The 22,682-nt window shown below is 43.5% G+C and overlaps 1 protein-coding gene across 2 annotated transcripts; it reads left to right on the top strand.

The window, feature by feature from the left end:
• The first annotated feature begins 2,544 nt into the window (after positions 1-2,544).
• Positions 2,545-21,765, top strand: LOC116999009 (signal transducing adapter molecule 2-like). 2 transcript variants are annotated; one of them, XM_033065296.1, is made up of 14 exons: positions 2,545-2,637; positions 7,113-7,197; positions 9,528-9,603; positions 9,767-9,862; positions 12,227-12,373; positions 13,615-13,684; positions 14,202-14,394; positions 15,022-15,116; positions 15,556-15,635; positions 15,805-15,892; positions 16,287-16,341; positions 17,897-18,041; positions 18,948-19,072; positions 20,506-21,765. In XM_033065296.1, the coding sequence occupies exons 1-14, from the start codon at positions 2,598-2,600 to the stop codon at positions 20,696-20,698; spliced, it is 1,488 nt and encodes a 495-aa protein (XP_032921187.1). In that variant the 5' UTR covers positions 2,545-2,597; the 3' UTR covers positions 20,699-21,765. The 2 variants fall into 2 exon arrangements, with proteins under 2 accessions (XP_032921187.1, XP_032921186.1); XM_033065295.1 differs by having other exon boundaries at positions 15,553-15,635.
• Positions 21,766-22,682: the final 917 nt, after the last annotated feature.

Here is a 22,682-nt window from a genome sequence, read left to right as displayed (position 1 = left end):
TTTAAAGGCAATTAAAGCAATTAATGCCCTTCTCGCGCTGATTCATTACATGAAATTACAAGTTTCGGTGCAATTAGTGAGTTTAGACCTCGGGAAAGTGTCTCCATTTCGCCTTAAAAATCTGGCAGGAGATTTCCAGGATGGCAAAAGCAGCGGGAATGTGAGGGGAGAGTGCCACCTGCAGGCAGGGAAATCCCTGGGAAAGGCAGAGCGGGAAACGGGGGGAATGGAACTGCCAGCCACGAGAGCCACTCACTGCACCTCCACCACCTCCTCAGACCATAAAGGTCTCCTCCAACCCTGATGGTTTCATGGAATTTCAGAATCAAAAAACGTGACAAAGCAGCTTTGATAACCCCAGGCCATCACAGCTGGAAAATCCAATGTTTGGATGTACAAAATGCTCAAAAAACATGAACTGTCTTCATGAAAAAAAAGATTTTTTTTTCATTTTTGAAGGAAGATCAGTGCCTTCTTCAAATCAAATTTTAATTATTATTAATAATAATCATAACAATTCAAATGTATAATTAAATTCAACTCTGCACAAAATATGCTAAAAAATATTGTTTTCACACATGCAAGTGACGCTTAGGTGTCTCCAAGTCTTACACTTCGGTATTACAGCTGAGGAGAGGAATGTGACCCCTGAAATTGGAGGTGAGTGGGCAGGGAAATGTCACTGAATCATACAGGAAGCTTTTAGGAATCCTACAATGATTTGTGTTGGACTGAAAATTCCCTGCCCTTCTCCCAGAATCAGGCACTTTCCCGGAAGTTCTTTGGGAATAACTCAAAGATAAGCAGTGAGTAATGCAGTGACTCAGGCTCACTCTGAGATGGGTGACTGTGCATATTCCAAAGGCTGAATTCCAAAAGGTGCTGCTGGCTGCAATCCCTGACTCATCTGAGCTCATCCACGATGTCTGGAGAGGCCACCTGGAGCAGAGGGTGAAAGGAATAAAGCTGGGATTGATTAAAACCCTGAAAGGATTCCCCTTGAGCCCAAGCTGGACCCCAAGCCCTGAGTTTCACACTTTGATCAGTTCTGTCCCATCCCAGCCCCAGCTCTGCAGTCCCACCCTCCCAGATTCTCTCCTCCATTCCCTGGTTGCACTTTTTGGGGCTGGAGCTGCAGCCTGTCCTTGGCTCTGGGCTGGGAAAGGATTGGGAGAGAACCTGGAGCACTTTGTGTGGAGCTCAGTCAGCAAAATCTGGAAAATAAGAAAATTTAAGGCATCATTTCCCCCCTTTAGAGGCTTGACAAGGCCTTTACCTTGCTGAGTCTCTGTTATCAATATCTACTAATAACAGATATTTAGTAACAGGTGAGTACATTATTCCTCAGAGGAAGAAGGACCTGGAGCTCCTGCTCACCCCACAGCAGGGATGGGGACAGGTGATGCCCAGGTGTGCCCATAAAGGGGATTTTTGTGAGGCCACATCCCAAAAAATCTGTCCTGTCACCGAGCCATCCCTCCCTTCCAGGGCCAGGTTCCCTATGGAATGTCCCATCCCACCAGAACCCCTCATCCCTCATCCCCCTGGCCACTTATTAATTTTCTCTCTTCTGCTGGTTAATGATTCTCTAATTAATCCCGTGCCCAGTCCCTCTCCTGTTTTGGGTCAGTTGTGATCTTCCCCTTTGCCAGAATTCCCTTTTCCCAATTTCCAAGTGCTGAATGTGGTCTGAGGGTTTCTTCCTTGCCTTGGCGGCTCTGCCAGAAGCGTTGTGGCAATCCTGCACCCACCAGTAATTTGATTTTCCGACACCTGCCCATCACTCGGAGCTCTGGCTGCTCTGTCTCACCGATTCCATCCCCTTCTTGTTTATTTGCTTTGGAAGCCACGAAGATCAAACATCAAAGAACATCCTTCCCGAAGAAAAGCTTTACATATTCCACGTTCCACAACAACCAGGCAGACTCTGCTTCATAACCCCCTTTTCCCTGCAGCTCTCTGGGAAAGTTCTTCAGTATTTCCAATTGTTAACTATTTAATTTGATTTTTTTTAACTCTTCCTCTTGAGATGTAACAACGAGTTGCCCGCCCGCCATCCCCTCAGCCACAGCTGCCCCTCAGCCGCACTCCCCGCCCTCTCCCCCCTCACAGACACGGACACGCCGCGGTTTGTGCCCTCGGACAAATTTAATTTCGGTTCCGCTGGGGACAGCGCGGGGACCGCGCTCCTCCCTCAGCCACCGCCGCAACATGGCGGCGAGTGACGTCACCGCGCCGCCGTGACGTCACGTACGCCCGCGGTGCCCCGCCCAGTTCCCGCCTCCCCGCCAGCGAGGCCCCAGCGAGGCCCCCGCGCCAGGGCTGCCTCGAGCAGTGCCTGCCGCCTCCGCCGCGCTCCCGGGGCCGCCGCTCGCCACGTTTCCGTCCGTCCCGCGGGGCCGCTCCGCCGTAACGCTCCTGCCCGCTAATCCCGGCGGTTCGCGGCGCTGCGGCCGCGGCGCTCGCCGCGCGGGGCGGTCAGGCGCGGCGGGGCAGCCCCGCGGGCCGAGGGGGCCGAGGCGAGGCGGGGCGGGCGCGGCGGCGGCTCCGGCCGGGTGTGCGGGTGCGGGGCAGCGGCGGCGGCACCGCGGGCCGAGATGCCGCTCTTCGCCCCCAACCCCTTCGAGCAGGACGTGGGTGAGCGCCGGGGCGGCGGGCGGGGCTGGGCCTGGCGGCCTCTTCGTCCCGTGCCTTCTCTTCCTCCTCCTCCTCCTCTTCTTCCTCTTCCTTTTTCTCCTCGTCTTTTTCCTTCTCCTTTTCCTCTTTTCCTCTCCCTGTTCCCCTCCCGGCCCTCCCTCGCCCTGCCGCTGGTGCCCCGGCGATCAGCGTTGGGCCCAGTCCTGAGGGAAATGGGAAGGGAGTGGAGAATTCCTGAGGGAAATGGGAAGGGAATGGAGAATTCCTGAGGGAAATGGGAATGGAGAATTCCTGAGGGAAATGGGAATGGAGAATTCCTGAGGGAAATGGGAAGGGAATGGAGAATTCCTGAGGGAAATGGGAAGGGAATGGAGAATTGCTGAGGGAAATGGGAAGGGAATGGAGAATTCCTGAGGGAAATGGGAAGGGGCTCAGCCTGGAGCAAAGGAGGATCCAGAGGGATCTTTTCCCTCTCTGGAATTCCCTGCCAGGAGGGGACACCGGGGGGATTTGGGATCTGCTCCAGGAACAGGGACAGGAGCAGAGGGAACAGCTCAGGCTGGGCAGGCTCAGGGTGGCACAGCAGGAATTTCCCCATGGAAAGGCGGATCAGGGAGGGTTGGATCCCCATCCCTGGAGGTGTCCCAGCAATTCCTGGAGGTGGCACCTTGGGGACAAGGTGGGCATTGGGCACAGCTTGGGCTCCATGGGCTGGGAGAGCTTTTCCAACCCAAACCAATGCTGGGATCCCTGCTGCAGCTCCAGGGGTCCTGTTCCTGGCACATCATTCCAGGCAGGAAGGGATCAGTGGCTCCCTCTCTCCTTTCCCCTCAGCAGCATCCAGGAATGCTTTCTGTCCTGTTTTCCTCTGCCCCCTGAAGTTTCCCAGCTTTCCCAGTGGTGCTGCAGAGTTTGCAGGAATTCAGGGAGCTGTGGCAGCTCCAGGATCAGCTGCTTTCCCCCTTTTCTTGGTGATCTCTTCCAGTTTTCCTGTAACCACTCCAGCACACCATGGCAGTGCTGGGCTGTGTGTGCACTGGATGATCCTCATGGATCTCCTCCAGCTCAGGAAAAGATTCTGTGGAATTCTGTGATTCAGGGATTACAAAACCTGCCTGCAGTTGGGGTGAAGAGGGTGACTCAGTTGTTTTGTTTTGTTTTGTGTCCTGCCCTGACTTGTGCTGTCTTCAACTCGTGCTCTGTGTCACTTTTTTGTTACACAACATCTCTTCTGAATGGCAGCACTGAAATAGCAATGAAATGAGGAAAACACCGGGCTCAGCTCTCTTGTTGGGATGGTAGGAAAGAGAAGAATTCAGCATTCCTGGCATTTTTGTCATGGCCAGAAGGGAAGAGCCCGAGTGCTCTTGTTGCCACACAATCTCTGTTTTGTTTGTAGTACAAGCTGAGCTGCTCTCTGATTTTATTTATCCCTTACTTATTATTTTACTTCTAATTTCACTTCCCTGGTGCAGTTTGCTGTTTGACCACACTCACATTGCACGTGGCTCAAACTGATACATTTGTGCAATTGAATTTTTTTTTTGAACTCTGCAGGATTCTTTTTAAATGCTTCAAGGATTCCCAGGCTGCTGAACTTCAAAAATGGGACTCTGTTCACTTCCAGTTTCTTCAACTTGACTCAGTATATTTATTCTTTAGTATTTTAATAATAATAATTATTTATAATTTATTATCATCACTTATTAAAATTTAGCAAGTGCAACACCATAGGAGGTTGAATTATTTGGGCTGAATCTTAAAGAGTGCCTTGCTAGGAAAACTTTGTCATTAGAAGCTTAAAAAAATAATCAGTATTCTGTTGGAAATTAGGCCATGCAAAATCCAAGATTATGACATGTGGATGGGCTGGGGAGGTGCTGGGTTTGGAATTTGGTGCCTTTTTTGGGGCAGATCCAGCTGCCTCTTCATCCAGAGCTGCTCTTTCCTTGGAACACCTGTGGGGGAAAAGGAATGTTCCTTTTGCTGCTCATCCAGCCCTCAAGGGCTTGCATTTCCCTGGTGTTCGAGTTCCTTTCTCATTTTTTATAAATTCTTCTTCCACTTCTCCTTCCACTTCTCCTTCCACTTCTCCTTCCATTTCTCCTTCCATTTCTCCTTCCATTTCTCCTTCCATTTCTCCTTCCATTTCTCCTTCCATTTCTTCTTCTTCTTCTATTTCTTCTTCTATTTCTTCTTCAGCTTCTTATTATTATTATTTATTTTATGTTCCTTTTATTTCTCAGTCCATAATAATTCTTGTCTCCAACATTTAGGCTAAAATCTTACAACTATTAATATTTGAAGAAAAGCAAATTAGACCTTTTTTTTTCTTGCTGTTGCTTGGATGTTTCTTTTCTTGTTTTCTTGTTTTCCAGACAGTTTAAAATTCCTAAATTTTGAGTTTGCATTTTTGTGACATTTCTTTCTCATTTTTTTAGATAATTTTTGCTTTGCTCCTCCATCCTGCCATGATTATTTTTACTCTACTACAGCCTCACTGTTATTGGTTTTCTTTCAATTATGAAAAATATTTAATATAATTAACACAAATTATATTATACATAAATTATGAGTTGTTCACTTTCATCTTGGTGTTTGGAATATAATCTCTGTTCATCCCTCTCAAAACTTTCCAATTTTTTTGGGGTTTTTTTTTAACAGACAAATGAAATTATTTCCCTTTCAGATTATTAGCCTCAATGGAACAAAACACTTCTCAAGCAAAACATTCTGAAAAGCTTTGTCAATGAACTGGATTTTTATTGCAAAAAGAATCTATTTTAATCCAGTTTTTAGGATATTACAGCACCATGAGTAGGGATCATTCCAGGTGGGGCTGCAGGTTCATCCTGGCTCTGACTCTAATTAAATCCAAGCTGGAATTTCATAATTAGGCTCTACAAAGGCCAGGCAGACAGAGGAAGGTGTGTGGGATTAAATCTCTGCCTTCCATCCACATCTTTCTGCTTTATCTCCTGGAAACAGCACGTGGAGCAGCCCTCCATGGTTTTAATATTGATTTTAATATTTATTTTAATTTATTTTAATATTTAATTTTTAATATTTATTTTAATTTGTTTTTATATTTATTTTTATTTTTAATATTTATTTTAATATTTATTTAAAAATATTTTATTTTAATAAATATTAAAAATTTCTTATTTGGAAGTTCTTCCACTTCTTTTATGTTTACATCTCACTGTGCAAAGTTCTTCCATGCTCTGTGTAAAATCTGAATTCTTTCTGGGCAGACAATGGTTGATTTCACTTCCTGGGCAGGGGAAGGATCCAGGGAGAGCTTCCAGAACATTCCAGGGGCTCCAGGAGAGCTGGGGAGGGGCTGGGGACAGGGATGGAAAGGAAAAGGGAGGTTTAGGTGGGAATTGGGAATTCCTGGCTGGGCTGGAAATGTCATTCCTTGCACTTGGAATTCAAAATAATATTTACTTCCTCTAAGTCAATATTCCACTTTGTGGAGATGAATTATGGCCAAAATTCTAAATTTCCTTTTTTTTTTTTAAATCTGTAACAAAAAGATGGTGGGTGCTGGGTTTGTGTTCCCTTTGTGGAAATTTTCTGCTGAGCAGCCAAAATAAAATTGAGTTTAGTTGGTTAAAACTCAATCTTGAAGCAGCAAATGCAATTAAATATTTAATTTGCTGTTTATTAACTTGAACTGCAATATTTACATGGGATTTAAATAACCTGGCTAATACAAACTTAAAAACACAAATAAATGCCATATTAAGCTTTATTAATTAATTTATAGAATGAGAAATCCACAAAATATTAATTAGGGATCCATTCTGTTGATAGAATTTGAATTGAATAGATAAATAACTTAATAAGTCTTGGTTTTTTTCTTCTGCTACAAATGAATATTATTAACCCTTATTAATTAATTTATAAAATTATTTTCTCTGTAGGGATTGGAACAAGAGGAGCTTTAAGTTCCCTTCCAACCCAAATTATTCCATAAATCCACAAAATATTAATTAGGGATCCATTCTATTGGTAGAATCTGAACTGAACAAATAAATCACTTAATAAATCTGATTTCTTTTCCAGAAAAAGCTACAAGTTGATATTATTAAGCCTTATTAATTAATTTATAAAATTATTTTGTCTGTAGGAATTGGAACAAGAGGAGCTTTAAGGTCCCTTCCAGCCCAGATAATTCCATAAATCCACAAAATATTAATTAGGGATCCGTTTTATTGATAGAATCTGAACTGAATAAATAAATAAATTAATATTTTTTCCAGAAAAAACTACAAATTAATAATATTAACTCTTATTAATTAATTTATAAAATTATTTTCTCTACAGGAATTGGAACAAGAGGAGCTTTAAGTTCCCTTCCAACCCAAATCATTCCATAAATCCACAAAATATTAATTAGGGATCCACTCTGTTGATAGAACCTGAACTGAATAAATAAATCACTTAACAAATCTCATTTTTTCCCCCAGAAAAAGCTACAAATGAATACAACACCAGTGAGGACTGGGGCCTTATCATGGACATTTGTGACAAAGTTGGAAGCACTCCCAATGGGTAAGGAGGAAAATGAAAACACATCTCCAAAAGCTCCCAAAACCACAGAGCTGCCTTTGGGATCCAGCAGGATTTCTGCACAGTAATTTGCATTTTTTCCATTTTTTAAAATTTTTTTTTTTCTGGAGTTTTGCACAGCACACCCAATTTATTCATATTTCATGATTTGGCATCAATTTGGGGAAGTGAGTGTGCCAAGAGGAGAAAGTGAAATCATTTCTGTGCAGAAAAATACCTGGCAAGGAGCAGGGGGTTTTTGTGATGTTTTTCTGTTGGGAAAAATGGGAAATAAAAGGGAAAAAAAAATAAAAATCAAAGCACAAATCTCTTTAATCAGTTTAACCTGAGTGGAACATAAATGGAATTTCAGTGATTCTGCAGTGAACAAAAATATTTGTTGAAATTGTGGGTGATAAATCTTTTAAATTTGGAATTCATCCTCAGTGCATGGGCAGAATTCTGAAATAATTCAGAATTTTTAGCAGCTGTTTAAACATTAAAATTGGATTTTTTTGATTGGTTTGGTTTGGTTTTAATTGATTTTCTGCCACAAGGAATAACAGCAAATCTGTTCTGGGAATCTCAGTCCTTTGAGTTTTTTATTAAAAACCAAAATTTTTCCTGCCACAAACCTTTTGTAGAGGGAACTTTAAATCTGCTTTTGGAGGAAGGGAGGTTGTGAAAAATTCAGTGATTTTTATGCAGAAATAGAAGTGCATAAAATGCATAATCAAACCTAAATATATATATTGGTATCAAAAATAAAATCCTGAATTCTGCTTTTTGAACACCACTGCTGCTGGCACATTTTAATTCAATTTTGTGTCCTTTTCTTCCCTTCTGCCCTGGAAAATAAAGAAGAATAATAAATAAAAAATAATAATCAAGAAGATTTGCCTAGCCTAAATAAAAATACAACTTAAAATGAGTTGAGTTGACTTTGTTGGATGGTTTGTACATGAAATAAGAGGGAAATATTAGTGTGTATATTTTGGTTTTTTTTTTTTGGTTTTTTTTTAGGATTTGATGATTGAAATGTTCCAAATTTCAGTGTTAATGAAACTCTGAGCTCCTGCCAGCCATTAATGCTCATTTAAATGTGGAAACCCCTCAGCAGAACCACTTAAAATTGAAAAAATTTCAAATTTCTTTCACATTTATAATGATTTATTTTATATCTATTAACATGTGTGCTGTTTATTATTCTCCACTCACCCCAGGCTGTGCTGAAACAAATTTTAAAAATCTCTGTGTCCATTTATTGAATAATTTCTTTTTTCTGGGGCCATTTCTTTCATTTCTGGTCAAACCTTGCAGTCACTTCCCTGCCTGACTTTTTTTTTCAATAGGCTCAGGTTTGGTGACATTTTTACTCACTGGGCTCAGGTTTGGTGACATTTTTGTTCATTACTCTCAGGTTTCATGACATTTTTGTTAAATAAGTTCAGGTTTGATGACTTTTTTTAAAATAGGCTCAGGTTTGGTGACATTTTTGCTCAGTAGGCTCAGGTTTGGTGACTTTTTTTTCCAGTAAGTTCAGATTTGGTGCCATTTTTGTTAAATAAATTCAGGTTTAGTGCCATTTTTGCTAAATAAATTCAGGTTTGGTGACATTTTTACTCTCTAGGCTCAGCTTTGGTGACTTTTTTTTTAAATACCCTCAGGTTTGGTGGCTTTTTTTTTCAATAAGTTCAGGTTTGGTGACATTTTTGTTAAATGAGTTCACATTTGGTGACATTTTTGTTAAATGAGTTCACATTTGGTGACATTTTTGTTAAGTAAGTTCAGGTTTGGTGACATTTTAATTCAATAAGCTCAGATTTGGTGACATTTTTGCTCACTAGGCTCAGGTTTGGTGACTTTTTTGTTCAGTAAGTTCAGGTTTAGTGACATTTTAATCCATTTAGTTCAGGTTTGATGACATTTTTGTTCCATAAATCCATGTTTGGAGCCATTTTTGTTCAATAAATCCGTGTTTGGAGCCATTTTTGTTCAATAAATCCATGTTTGGTACCATTTTTGTTCAATAAATCCATGTTTGGAGCCATTTTTGTTCCATAAACCATGTTTGGTGCCATTTTTGTTCAATAAATTCAGATTTGATGCCATTTTTGTTCAATAAATTCAGATTTAGAGCCATTTTTGTTGAATAAATCCATGTTTGGAGCCATTTTTGTTCAATAAATTCATGTTTGGTGCCATTTTTGTTCAATAAATTCATCTTTGGTGCCATTTTTGTTCTTGGGCTCAGCTCTGGTGCAGGTTTGGTCTCTCCCCTTGCCCAGCTCCTGCCCCTCCCATTTCTCCTGCCTGTCCCTGTTCCTTTGCAGAGCCAAGGATTGCCTTAAAGCCATCATGAAGAGGATGAACCACAAAGTTCCCCACGTGGCTCTGCAGGCTCTCACAGTGAGTGACCCCCAAATCTCCCAGAACCTTCCAGAATGCAGCAATTCAACATTTCCTTAATCCATTCAGTTTGCATGCTGAATATTTTGGATTTTTTAATTATTTTTTTCCTAATTTGCACTTTTTTTTGCCCTGATTTTCCCACTTGTCTTTGTGCTGGCAGCTTTTAGGAGCCTGTGTGTCAAACTGTGGGAAAATATTCCACTTGGAAGTGTGCTCCAGGGATTTTGCCACTGAAGCTCGAGCTATAATCAACAAGGTAAATGTTTCAGAACCTTCAATCCTATTCTGGAAACTTCTCCAAATTAATGTTGTACTTAATGCACATTTTCTAGTTTTGCTGCTGTGTTTTCACTGAAATTTGGGTGAAAAAATAATCTGTTATAGAAATGACAGCTGATAATCCTTCAAATTTTTACAAAGCAATTTTAATTAAAATCTGTGTTCCTCAGCTCCATTAATTTGATCATGGTAAGTTCAGCTTTTCTTGAAGAGAATTTTTATGAGGCTTGAAGGAAATTCCTGGGCTGGAGTGAAAGGGAAAATGATATTTTTTCCAGCATAAAGTTACAAACAATCCTTTTTAAATTTTAGACATTGTGGGAATGTTGAATGAGAAAATAACCAAGAAAATGGTTGGGATGTAAATGTGGATGTGAGGAATGGGATGAGCAGGGGCAGCTTTTCCCTGATTCCTGCTCCAGTTGGGAATAAAAGTGGGGAATGGGTTAAACAGGAGTTTCAGATCCATGGCAGCCCTGCAATCATCAGAGGCTGAGCAGAGCAATTAAGGGAAGAATTCAAATTGCTGGGAAGCAAAATGAGTTCACAGCTCTGGTGTGGCTGCTGTGCTGGGGAAAAATAGGTCTGGAAGTGTTGGCAGTGTTCCCATGAGCCAGGAAACATCTGGGGCTCAGCACTGACCTTCAGCAGCCAGGCTGGGCAGGGCTCCTGGAATGTCACCTGGGCTCCTGGAATGTCACCTGGGCTCCTGGAATGTCACACTGGGCTCCTGGAATGTCACACTGGGCTCCTGGAATGTCACCTGGGGTCCTGGAATGTCACCTGGGCTCCTGGAATGTCACACTGGGGTCCTGGAATGTTACCCAGGGATCCTGGAATCACACCCAGGGATGAGCAGGGATCCTGGAATAGCACCTTGGGATCCTGGAATCCCATCCTGGGATCCTGGAATGTCACCCAGGGATGGGCAGGGATTCTGGAATCCCACCCTGGGGTCCTGGAATGTCACCCAGGGATCCTGGAATGTCACCCAGGGATGAGCAGGGATCCTGGAATAGCACCTTGGGATCCTGGAATCCCATCCTGGGATCCTGGAATGTCACCCAGGGATGGGCAGGGATCCTGGAATGTCACCCTGGGGTCCTGGAATGTCACACTGGGATCCTGGAATGTCACACTGGGATCCTGGAATGTCATCCAGGGGAGGGCAGGGGTCTGGAATGTCACCTGGGGTCCTGGAATGTCACCCAGGGATGGGCAGGGATCCTGGAATGTCACCCAGGGATCCTGGAATCCCATCCTGGGGTCCTGGAATCCCACCCAGGGATCCTGGAATCCCACTCAGAGATCCTGGAATTCCATCCAGGGATGGGCAGGGATCCTGGAATGTCACCCAGGGATGGGCAGGGATCCTGGAATCACACCCTGGGATCCTGAAATCCCACCCAGGGATGTGCAGGGATCCTGGAATCCCATCCTGGAATCCCACCCTAGGGTCCTGGAATCACACCCAGGGATGGGCAGGGATCCTGTAATCCCATCCTGGGGTGGGCAGGGATCCTGGAATTCCACCCTGGCATCCTGGAATTCCATCTAGGGATGTGCAGGGATCCTGGAATTCCACCCAGGGATGGGCAGGGATCCTGGAATTCCAATTAGAGATCCTGGAATCCCACCCAGGGATGTTCAGAGATCCTGCAATCCCCACTCCAAGGAAATTTTCTTCCTTTACCAGGCTGTCCCTGCAGCTCAGCTCCCAGTTTGGGAACAGAACCTGTCCCTATGGGTTATCCCAATGGATAATTCCTTTTTTTTATGGGAGAAGTTTGATTCAGGGAGACACAGCTCAGGGATTTTTGGGGTTCTCTCAGCTGGGACAAACTTGTCCTGGCATCTGAGGAGAAACTGCAGGGGCCAGAAAAGGTGGATTGTGGGGAAAGATTTCATGTAGGAAATACTTCTTGTAGGATTTCTTGTAGGGAAAGATTTCTTGTAGGGAAATATTTCTTGTAGGATTTCTTGTAGGGAAAGGCAATGTCTTATACCAGACCAATTTCTGTGGTTGGGAGGTGGAAAACAACACACCTGAGAAGCAATGAAGAGAAAATTGAGGTTAAATGGAGGGTGAGTAACACAGAGAGGCAGAAATTTCTGAATTTGTGCAGAATTGGTGCTCCAGGAGCTCAGCATGTTCTCTGCAATATCAGCTCAGATAAAAGGCCAGATGTTCTCCACTCTGCTCCCCAAATCCTCTCAATCAACACAGGTATTCATGAATTAAGGATATTCACACCAAACTGGGTTTGGTAACAATTTTGGTAACAGCTCCTGTTCATTTGGAGGCTCAAACTTCCCTTTTTTATCCAATTTTGTCTTCCAGGCTCACCCCAAAGTGAGTGAAAAGCTGAAAACCCTCATGGTGGAGTGGTCAGAGGAATTCCAGAAGGACCCACAGTGCAGTTTGATCTCTGCCACCATCAAATCCCTGAAGGAGGAGGGGGTGACTTTCCCTGCAGCAGGATCCCAGGTGGGAGCTGGGAGGGATCCAGGCTCTGATTTCCTTCCCCAAGTCCCATTTTCCTGTCTGTCCCATTTAGCCTGGATTTGGAATGGCTTTATTTTCACTTGTTGTGCCCAATCTCTCAGCAGATATGATACCAGGTGTTTTTTTCCTGACTTTTTATTTTTGCTGCTTCTAAATATTCCCATCTTACTCAGTCCTGAAAATTAAAATAACAATTTCTATTACAATTTCCTTACTCAAAGTTCACTTTCCTCTATATGAAACACAAAGTTTTTAACTTTTACAAACAGTGAGTTTTTAACTGACAAACTCAGTAAGTTTTTTAACTTCTACAATCCCTGCTTCCTCCACCAAGATGTTTTCACTTCTATGTGTAAAACATATGGCAGCAACGTGGAAGAGTTGAGCACTGGCACCCAAATCCAGTTCCTGGTGGGAATGAAACTCCAGCAATGATTTCACTCTGCTGCTGGGGAGAAGTGGGGGATTTAAATCAGCAGCTCCCAACTGCAGCAGCTTCTTTCTGAAGGGAGAAATTTTTGTTCAATAAATTCAGGGATAAAGGGGGAAAGAGTAATTTAAATGAGTAGTCTCACTGTTATAATTTACTGTATTATATTGATAATTTATTTCAATAAAATCAGTTTTTTCAATTAAACATCATGATTTATTTTACTATCATGATTTTATTTATTTATTTATTAACCTTTTTTCCCTGCTGAAAACAGAAAAAAAACCTGAAGAGTGGTGATTTCTTATTTCTAGGAGATCAGCTGGATTCCATAATCCACCTGATCAGGAACAGCTCAGTGCTAATTTAAAAAAAAAAAAAATAGTATATAAATATATATATTTTTATATATTTATATGTTTATATATTTCTTATATAGTATATATATTACATATTTTATATATAGCATATAATATTTTAATATGTAATATATATTATATATTTTATATATTATGTATTATATGATATATTTTTATATATATTATTTTATATTATACATTTTATATTATATATTATATATATTTTATATATAGTATATAAATGTACATATTTATATATTATATATTTTATATATTGTATATAAATATATGTATTTATATATTTATGTATTTTATATATTATGTATTTCATATGATTATATATTAAATTTTTATTATATACATATATCTATTTTTAAATGTATAATTATGGAGATTTCATTTTTATTTGTCCCCCTCTGTTCCCACCTTTGCAGGCTCCCAGCAGCGCAGCCAAGAATGGCTCCTCAGGCAGCAAATCCAAAGAGGATGAGGACATAGCTAAAGGTGAGCTCCTGTCTCAGCCCTGGGCTGGACTCCAGAATCTTTTCCACAAGCAGGGAAATGGGAATTTGGGTGCACAGAACTGAAATCAGGGGCACAGCAGGCTGGGAATTGGGACATTCCTGGAGTTCCCCCCCATCCATCACATTTTAAATATCAGCTCTCATCAGGGGCACAGCAGGCTGGGAATTGGGACATTCCTGGAGTTCCTCTCCATCCATCACATTTTAAATATCAGCTCTCATCAGGGGCACAGCAGGCTGGAATTGGGACATCCCAGGAGTTCCTCTCACCCATGAGGGTTTGGGATACCCCAAATCCCCCCCATCCATCACATTTTAAATATCAACTCAGCACTCCAGATGTTTAACTAAACTTCTCTTTTTGTGAAATCCAGCACTCACACTGCTTTTCCTCCAGGGACAAACCCCACAGATCTGTTCTTTTCCTGTCCTGCAGTTGTTGAATTGCCTTTGCAAGGGGGATAAACCCCTCAGATGTGTTCTTTCCCCCCCTGCAGCTATTGAACTGTCCTTGCAAGAGCAGAAGCAGCAGCAGCAGCAGCAGGAGAGCAGAGCCCTGTACCCCAGTGCAGAGATGAGCCCAAACCCCCCCAGCCTGAGGAAGGTGCGAGCTCTCTATGACTTTGAAGCTGTCGAGGACAATGAGCTCACCTTTAAAAGTGGAGAAATTATTTTTGTTTTGGATGACAGGTACAATACACTCAGGTGGAGCTGCCTTTGTTGTTTTCTCAGGGTAGCACATTTTTCCTCCCCCCCCCACAGAAATGTCACTCTGCCCTCCCTCACATCCCTTTCTCCTCCTTCCATCTTTCCAAAATCCTGGTTTCTGACCTCAAATCCTTCTCAGTTCAGGAGAACCTCGAGTATTTCATCCAATTTGTAGTTTTGAAGAGAAATCTTAATTGGTTGTCTGACATAAGAAGATGTCTTTGCCTCACATTCCATCTGCTCCCAGCAGCAGTTAAACCTCTGGCTGTCAAGAATCACATTTGCCAAGAATAAAACTGATTAAAGCCAGCTGAAATCATGATTGTTGTTAACACCTATAGGATATATACAGCTTTAGAGGGCTGGCCAGTATTCAATGTAAAGAATTGATGAACTGTGTTCAATTCCCTGATTCCTCTTCCTCCCTTCCCTCCCCCCTGGCCCAGCTCCTGTTTGGCTTTGTGCTAATCCCTGCAAATATTCTCTGTTAGATATCACTGAGTTTTGCTAAAATAAAACACCAAAATGAACCTCAGGTTTGCAGTAAAACCCCAAATATATCCCTGGCTGTGCTCAGCCCAGAGTTCTGTAACCTTTCTCTTTTCCCAGTGATGCCAACTGGTGGAAAGGGGAGAACCACAGAGGGGTGGGGCTCTTCCCATCCAACTTTGTCACCTCTGACCTGAGTGTGGAGCCCGAGGCAGGTGAGTTACCTGAGCAATCAATCAATGTTTGATGGGTGTTTCACACTGCCTGAAATGCTGCATCATTTCATCATTCTTGCACAAAGGCAGCTTGTGCTGCAATCCTAATTAGCCCAGCAGCAAAATAATTTCCTCTATCAGCCCCAGGAAAGAGTTGAGACATCCTGCCCTTGTTTCAAACAATCAAGAACAGATCACTCCATAACTCACTTTAATTCCTGCCTCTGTTTCTCTTTTTAAATTATCACCATTTTCTGTGACAGGAATTTGGTTCGATTCACCATAATTCCTTGTCAGCACCATGTTTACAAATCCAGCAAATTGCCATTTCAAATGTCACAGTGTCTTTTCCCACAGAAAAATAACAAGGAGCAAATGTTTGTTTGAAGTTATCACAGCAACAGGGAGAAAAGAAAACTCCTCTCTGTTCTTTCAGCAGCTGTGGAGAAAATCTCTGTTCCTGAGGACACTGCAGAAGAAATTAAGAAAGCAGAACCTGAGCCAGTTTATATTGATGAGGTATGGAGCCACTTTAAAATAAAATAAAATATTGCTGGGCTTTCCCATTTTTTTGGTGCTGAATGCTGGCAGATGATTTTGTCTATAAAGAACTTTTTTATTTGAATATTAAACCAATCTTGGCATGGCTGAGAAATCAAAGTTGTTCATCTTGGCTTCCCCTTTTCAGGAGAAGATGGATAAAACACTGCAGGTGCTTCAGAGCATAGATCCCACAGATTTAAAGCTTGATTCTCCAGATCTGCTCGACTCAGAAGGTACTTGCAGCACTAAATGAGCTCTTTTTTATGACTTCTGCTCACAATTACCTTTTGTGCATTGAGCTGGGAGTTCTTTGTGTTTATTTTAAGCTCAGGAGAGCTGTGCTCTGTACCAACAGAGCTGGAGAACACTTATTTCACTGTGGGAGTGTGGGGCTCTGGGGATAATTTGAATTTTTTTAATAGTTCCAAGCCAGCTCCATGTTTAGCAGGATCATTTGCATAACTCCCAGCTCTGTAAAATGCCTGAGCTTTGTAAGATCCATCTCCCAATCCCAACCCTGAAATAAATAAGCAATTAATTTTACTGTAGCTGGATAAAATATTTTTGGCTGCATTTAAACATTTAATTGTGCAAGACATCAACTGCCTCAACACTTTGTTTTCACAGATATGTGCCAGCAGATGGGTCCAATGATAGATGAAAAACTAGAAGAGATAGATAGGTGAGAAGAATTTCTTCACTGATTTCCTTCAAATTGGGCAGTTTTAATAACATTTTTTGGTGCTTTCATCTCCTAAGCTAGAAAACCTGGCAAGAAAAATGTGACAACTTTACCTTTATTTTTTTAATGCTGAAATATCAAGTGCAGTGAGATTTGATTGCCAAAAAATTCACTGCACAGGTCATGGATGCTTTTTATTTTGGCTTTTTGTCACTGTAGCCTTGTCCAGCCTGTCTAGAGGGTGGAATTTTCAGTTATTTTCTGGATTGTTCCATGTTATCCTTAGGAAGATGGAGAGGGATTTGGGATAAGGGAGGGAGGGACAGGACACAGGGAATGGCTCCAGTGCCAGAGGGCAGGGATGGGAATTGGGATATTGAGAACTGGGATATTGGGAACTGGGGTATTGGGATATTGGGGAATTGGGAATTCCCAGATTTGCTGTGGCTGCCCCTGGATCCCTGGCAGTGCCCAAGGCCAGCCTTGGATCCACTGTTTCTCCCCAAATGTGCAGAGTTTGGGGGAAATCTCTGTGCTGGCATTGCTCCATTAAGGAACAGCAGCAATGTGGGGAGCTTTCACCTCCCTGAGCTCCTGTGGCAGCCCCTGAGCCCTGCTCACTTGGCTGGGATTATATTCCAAGGGGCAGGAATGCCCTCTGCACATTCCCTGCCTGCCCAGCTCACACCAAACTCCTCTGGGGGTTGATTGTCCTGGCAAATCTTGGATCTGAACGTGCCTGGAAAACTCCTGGCCCTGGGAGGCTGGAGATGTATTTAATAATTGTATTTAAACAAGAAAGATCCCAGAGTTGTCTTTGCCATTGTGACAGAGATGTTTTATTGGCAGCTGCAAACTGAGGCTGAGCAGGGATGGAGGGGACACTGGGATTTTGGGATAGTGGGATAGTGGGATATTGGGATTTTGGGATATTGGGATAGTAGGATATTGGGGTGTTGGGGTATTGGGATATTGGGTATTGGGATACTGGGATATTGGGATGCTGAGATTTTGGGATACTGGGATTTTGGGGTATTGGTATATTGGGATACTGGGATATTGGAGTATTGGGATATTGGGATTTTGGGGTATTGAGATTTTGGGATATTGGGATTTTGAGATACTGAGGTATTGGGGCATTGGGAAGCAATTCCTGGCTGGGCTGGAATTCCCAGAGCAGCTGTCTCTGATCCCTGGAATGTCCAAGACCAGGCTGGAATTGCCTGGGACAGTGGAAGGTGCCCATGGCAGAAGGATCCCTTCCAACCCAAACCATTCCTTGATTCTGTGACTCCTGGCAATATTTGAGGGTGGGCAGAACAGGAATTCCACCTGGGAGTTGCAGCTTTGGTGCCAGCAATGCTTGTGCAGCTCTTGGATTTTCCCTCCAGTCACACCCCAGCAATTTTTCAATACAAATGGGTTAAAAATTAACCTTTAACCTTTTAGGAGCTTCTTTTTCTTGCATATTCAATGCAACACTGTTGTTTCCTGCCCACCTAAGGTGTCCCACAGCTCAGGGCCCTCTGTTTTGTTTTGTTTTGTTTTGGAACAGGAAACATTCCGAGTTATCCGAGCTGAACGTGAAAGTTCTGGAAGCTCTGGAGCTCTACAACAAACTGATGAATGAGAGCCCCATGTACTCAGCCTACTCCAAACTGCAGCACCCTGCACAATTCCCAGCCACCTCCTCTGTGCAGGTCAGTATCCCTGGAACCTGGAAATTCCCTGGAATAGAAATTCCTTGCTGTTTATTTTTAAAAAATCACAGCCAAACCTGAAGGGAGCCCACGAGCAATCTGACATTGGGATTTATTCACTAGAACAGAAGGTTTGTGCTTGGGCACTGTTGAAAATTCCAAAAGATCCCTTTCCATAATTCATTTCTTGCAGTTGGAATTGGCTGCTGCAGCAGCTTGCTGGATATTCTTGCTGTGAGTCATGTCAATCTCCAAGTAAAATGTTCCCTTCTTATCTAATAGTGGGGATGGGAGGGAACTGGAATATCAGTCTATTAATCCCAAGTGTATTTTTTTGCTAATTATAGAAACTCTCTGCTTTTAGCTCCTTTTGCCCTTAGAAAAATGAACATTTTGTATCAGTTCTAAACACGTTGTGTTTGTGCTCCAAACTGTTCCACACCGTCCCTAATGATGGCTTAAGGAAGAAGCATGGAGGGGAAGGAGAGATTTCCAAAAGCACAGAATGAGGGTTTCTACTTGAAGTGAATTTTACTTTCATGTTAATTGTTCAGTGGGAAAAGAATAGTTGCCATGGCAACTGCTAGATCTGAAAATATGTCAGTTAAAAGTAATCCCGTGTCCTTAACTCCCAGTAACGATGGAAAATTCATTTTGTGTGGAGCTTCCAAAGCCATTGGAGCCAAAAGGCACTGGAGTTTGCTGTTTGCTGCTCATCCCAAATCCCAACCCCAGCAGCAGCTCCACCCTGTGCCACCTGGATTACCTGAATTTCTCAGGGAATCTTGCTTTATTCCAACCACAACTGGAAGAAACTGCAGGTTTTGCTTCCAGCTTCAGGAGATTCTGGTGGGTTCATGGCAGAGTGAGCCAAGCACCAAACCCCTGGCTCTGTTTGCTTTGCAGTCGTATCCTGTGCAGCCTCCCAGTGGGAATTACATGGTGCAGGGAGTGTCCATGTCCCCAGGGTACAGCCTGGCCCCCAGCATCAGCTCTGCAGCCCCCCAGGCACCTCCAGCTGCTTATTTAAGGTATGGACCCAGCCAGTCCTTCATTTGGGGGGGATTTTGTCACTCTGCAGCCCCCCAGGCACCTCCAGCTGCTTATTTAAGGTATGGATCCAGCCAATCTTTCATTTGGGGGGGATTTTGTCACTCTGCACCTCCCCAGGCACCTCCAGCTGGTTATTTAAGGTATGGATCCAGTCAATCCTTCATCCTGGGGGGGATTTTGTCACTCTGCACCTCCCCAGGCACCTCTAGCTGTTTTATTTAAGGTATGGATCCAGCCAATCCTTCATTTGGGGGGGTTTTTGTCACTCTGCACCTCCCCAGGCACCTCCAGCTGCTTATTTAAGGTATGGATCCAGCCAGTCCTTCATTTGGGGGGGATTTTGTCACTCTGCAGCCCCCCAGGCAGCTCCAGCTGCTTATTTAAGGTATGGATCCAGCCAGTCCTTCATTTGGGGGGGATTTTGTCACTCTGCAGCCCCCCAGGCAGCTCCAGCTGCTTATTTAAGGTATGGATCCAGCCAGTCCTTCATTTGGGGGGGATTTTGTCACTCTGCACCTCCCCAGGCAGCTCCAGCTGCTTATTTAAGGTATGGATCCAGCCAATCCTTCATCTGGGGGGGATTTTAGCACTCTGCACGTTCTCATGGCATTCACACTCAGTGCCATGTCATTTTTGAGAGGAAAATCCTGATTTTACTAAAGCAGGGAGCAATGAGAGCATCACTGTGGGTCAAACTGATCCTGCACCAGGAAGGTTTATTTAATCAAACTGATCCTGCACCAGGAAGGTTTATTTAGGAGAGGAAGGTTTGAAAAGGAACCTTTGAGCTCAGCTTTAAGCACCCAGCACCAAAGATTAAAATTATATAGTAGGAGTAAGTTAAGGAGTGAGTTGGAAAGGAGGAGTGAGTAAAGTTAGAAAGGAGGAGTGAATAAAGTTGGAAAGGAGGAATGAGCTAAAAAGAAAAAGTTGGAAAGAAGGAATAAGTTAAAAGAGTAAGTTGGAAGGCAGGAGTAAGTTGAAGAGCAGGAGTAAGTTGAAAAGCAGGAGTAAGTAAGTTAGAAAGCAGGAGTAACTAAGTTGGAAAACAGGAGTAAATTAAAAGGTAAAAGTTACACAGTAGAGGCATTGAGCTGCTGGAAGAATTTTGAGGGTGAAAACATTTTTTTGTGCAAAAACCATAGAGAACTGCCTTGTTCCAGACATGAAAAGCTTGGAATTGCTGGGAAATCCTGTTTTTTGTCAGGAGGAGTAACGGGGAGAGTGCAAGGCCACGCTGATAGAACTGAGAGCGTACCTGTAAAAATGGCTATTGAATCCCTTCAGACTCACCACTTGGGTGAAATGTGTGTGCTTGGGGTGCTCCCAGCTTGCCTGGGGAGGAGCAGGGATGCTGTGGTGGCAGTGCTGGCCCTGTCAGAGTGCCTGGTGTCGTGTTGTGTCCCCGCAGCCCCGAGCCCGCGCTGCCGCCGCCCTTCGCCAGCGTCGCCGGCACGGGCGCCTTCCCCCAGCACCAGATGGGCATGGCCGTGGACATGGCAGCATTCCAGAGCACCCCAGGAGCACCTTACCCCGGGCCACTCCCTGCTCACTCCCTGCTCCAGCAGCAGCAGCCAAATTTCCATCAGCAGCCCCTGCTCTGAAGGGCTGGAGGAGTTCCGACCCGCTGTGGACACCCGAGTCCATTTTCCTCTCAGAGAACCCAACTCGCTGCATTAGGGTGCTGCAGAGTAAAAATAGGCACCAGCTCTGATGGTTATTTGCATTTTTGCATCCTGAACTAGATTAGGGGATGGTTTAAAATAATTCCCCGTTCCTCCGAGTCCTTTTTTTATTTTTATTTTTTTCCCTCTCCCCTGCGCTTTCAGGAAACGCCACTTGTGAATCTTTGAAAGATTGTCCCAAAATAATTTCTCTCTTTTCAATGTGTTTCTGGAAGCTTGAGGATGCTGAGATGCTGTTGCTTTGCCTCCTCTGGTGTCTCTGTAATCCTTCTGTCCCAGTGGCTTTAGGGACTCTCTGCAGTTCCCTTCCTGAAGGACTCGCTGCAGAACCCGAGGGATCCCTGGCTCCAGCTGGAAACTCTGCCACTCAGGACCTGTGGAAATAGGAGAAAAAGAGGCTTTTAACAGTGCTGCCTCTGTATTTCAGCAAGCACAGAGAATTGCTGTGTTTTTCCTGGCATTCCCTGGTGGGAGGAGCAGGCAGGGGATGCTCCCTGGATCCGAGGTGCTGAGCCAGGAACTTGCACACAACCTCTCCCCAGTTTTCCTTCGGTTTGGATGGATGTGGAAGTGGAGCAGCATTGGAATCCCTTGTGGGAAAGCAGAGGGCTGGAGGTTTGAAGCTGCTGAAGACTCTGAGGATCTGTTCCCTCTCCAAGGGGGAGCTGGATCAGGAATGGGCTTGGTGGGATCAGGGGGTTCTGCCTCTCCTGGATTTCCTCTCTCTGTGTCTGGAGCAGCCCTGGCCCCAGAGGAGCTCCTGGGGAAGGGCCTGGGAGCTCAGCCCATGTGCTCTGGGTTGGGCTCTGTGCTCCTGGAAGAGCCCTGGAGCAGGGATTGCCTGGGAAATCAAAATTTCTGCCCTGGGAAATCAAAATTTCTGCCCTGGGAAACCCAAGAATTTCTGCCCTGATGCACTTTTTAAAGGGTGGGCTTTGTCCATGGGAGCAGATGGGCTGGATCATCCTTTGGGAATGTGGGATTTCTTTCTTGTGTCAACTGCTGAAAAACAACAAAAAAAAATCACTTCATCCTCCTGTTTACCTCCTCACTGGAGCATGGTCACTTTTATCCTGCTGTTAACCACCTCTGGTGAGTGGTAATCCTTGGTTTGGGGAAATAATGGAAGCAAATTACTGATAAAAACATCTCAATTAAATGCAGGAAGCTCCCAGATGTAAAAAAAAGCATTTTTGAGGGATAAATTTCATCCCAGGTTGCTGAGTGACAAAGCCCACCCTTCACTCAGCACCTCCTCCATTTATTTCCCCTCTCATTTCATGATTTGCCATCCTGACCTTCTGTTTGCAGCCTCATGCTCGTGCAAAAAGTGTTCAGCACCTGCTCTTTAATCACTTTTTATTGAAATGTGTGCAATTGGAAGGAGGGTTTTGGCTTTCCTTTGGACATGATTTTAATTTGTCTGGATCCTTCCCCTGGAAGTAGCTCAGTGCAAATAACACACGTGGCAATACTGAAGTCTTTTGATAACTTGTTGCTTGTGTCTTTTGAGGAAATGAATTTATTTCCATGCTGCTGTTCCAAATTCTTATTGTTTGGAGCTTTTATTGCTCAGAGTTTACTTTGTTCCAAGTTGGTTTTGGGGTCAAACTAAACCTTGCTCCCTTTGCTATGAGTTCTCTCCATGTTTGTTGGGAAATTTCAATTTGTGGTTTTTTGGGATTCTGAACTTTGGGCCAAGAGAAATCTTCAAGATGTGATTTGGTGATGTTAATTGTTCAGTATAAATAATGTATATACTCATTTGTCTGAGATTTTCTACACACCTCCACACATGCCTGAACTTTTCTAAAAGCAGGATTTGTCCTTCTCTCACCTCTTCTACTCCTAACTCCGTGATATGCAACTTGTAGATAGTGTAAAATAATTTAATTATTATTAA

The sequence above is a fragment of the Catharus ustulatus genome, chromosome 7, assembly GCF_009819885.2.
Source record: "Catharus ustulatus isolate bCatUst1 chromosome 7, bCatUst1.pri.v2, whole genome shotgun sequence".
NCBI classification, from domain to species: Eukaryota; Metazoa; Chordata; class Aves; order Passeriformes; family Turdidae; genus Catharus; species Catharus ustulatus.
Note: the sequence above shows the minus strand (reverse complement) of the source record. Positions and strands in the feature narration are given on the sequence as shown.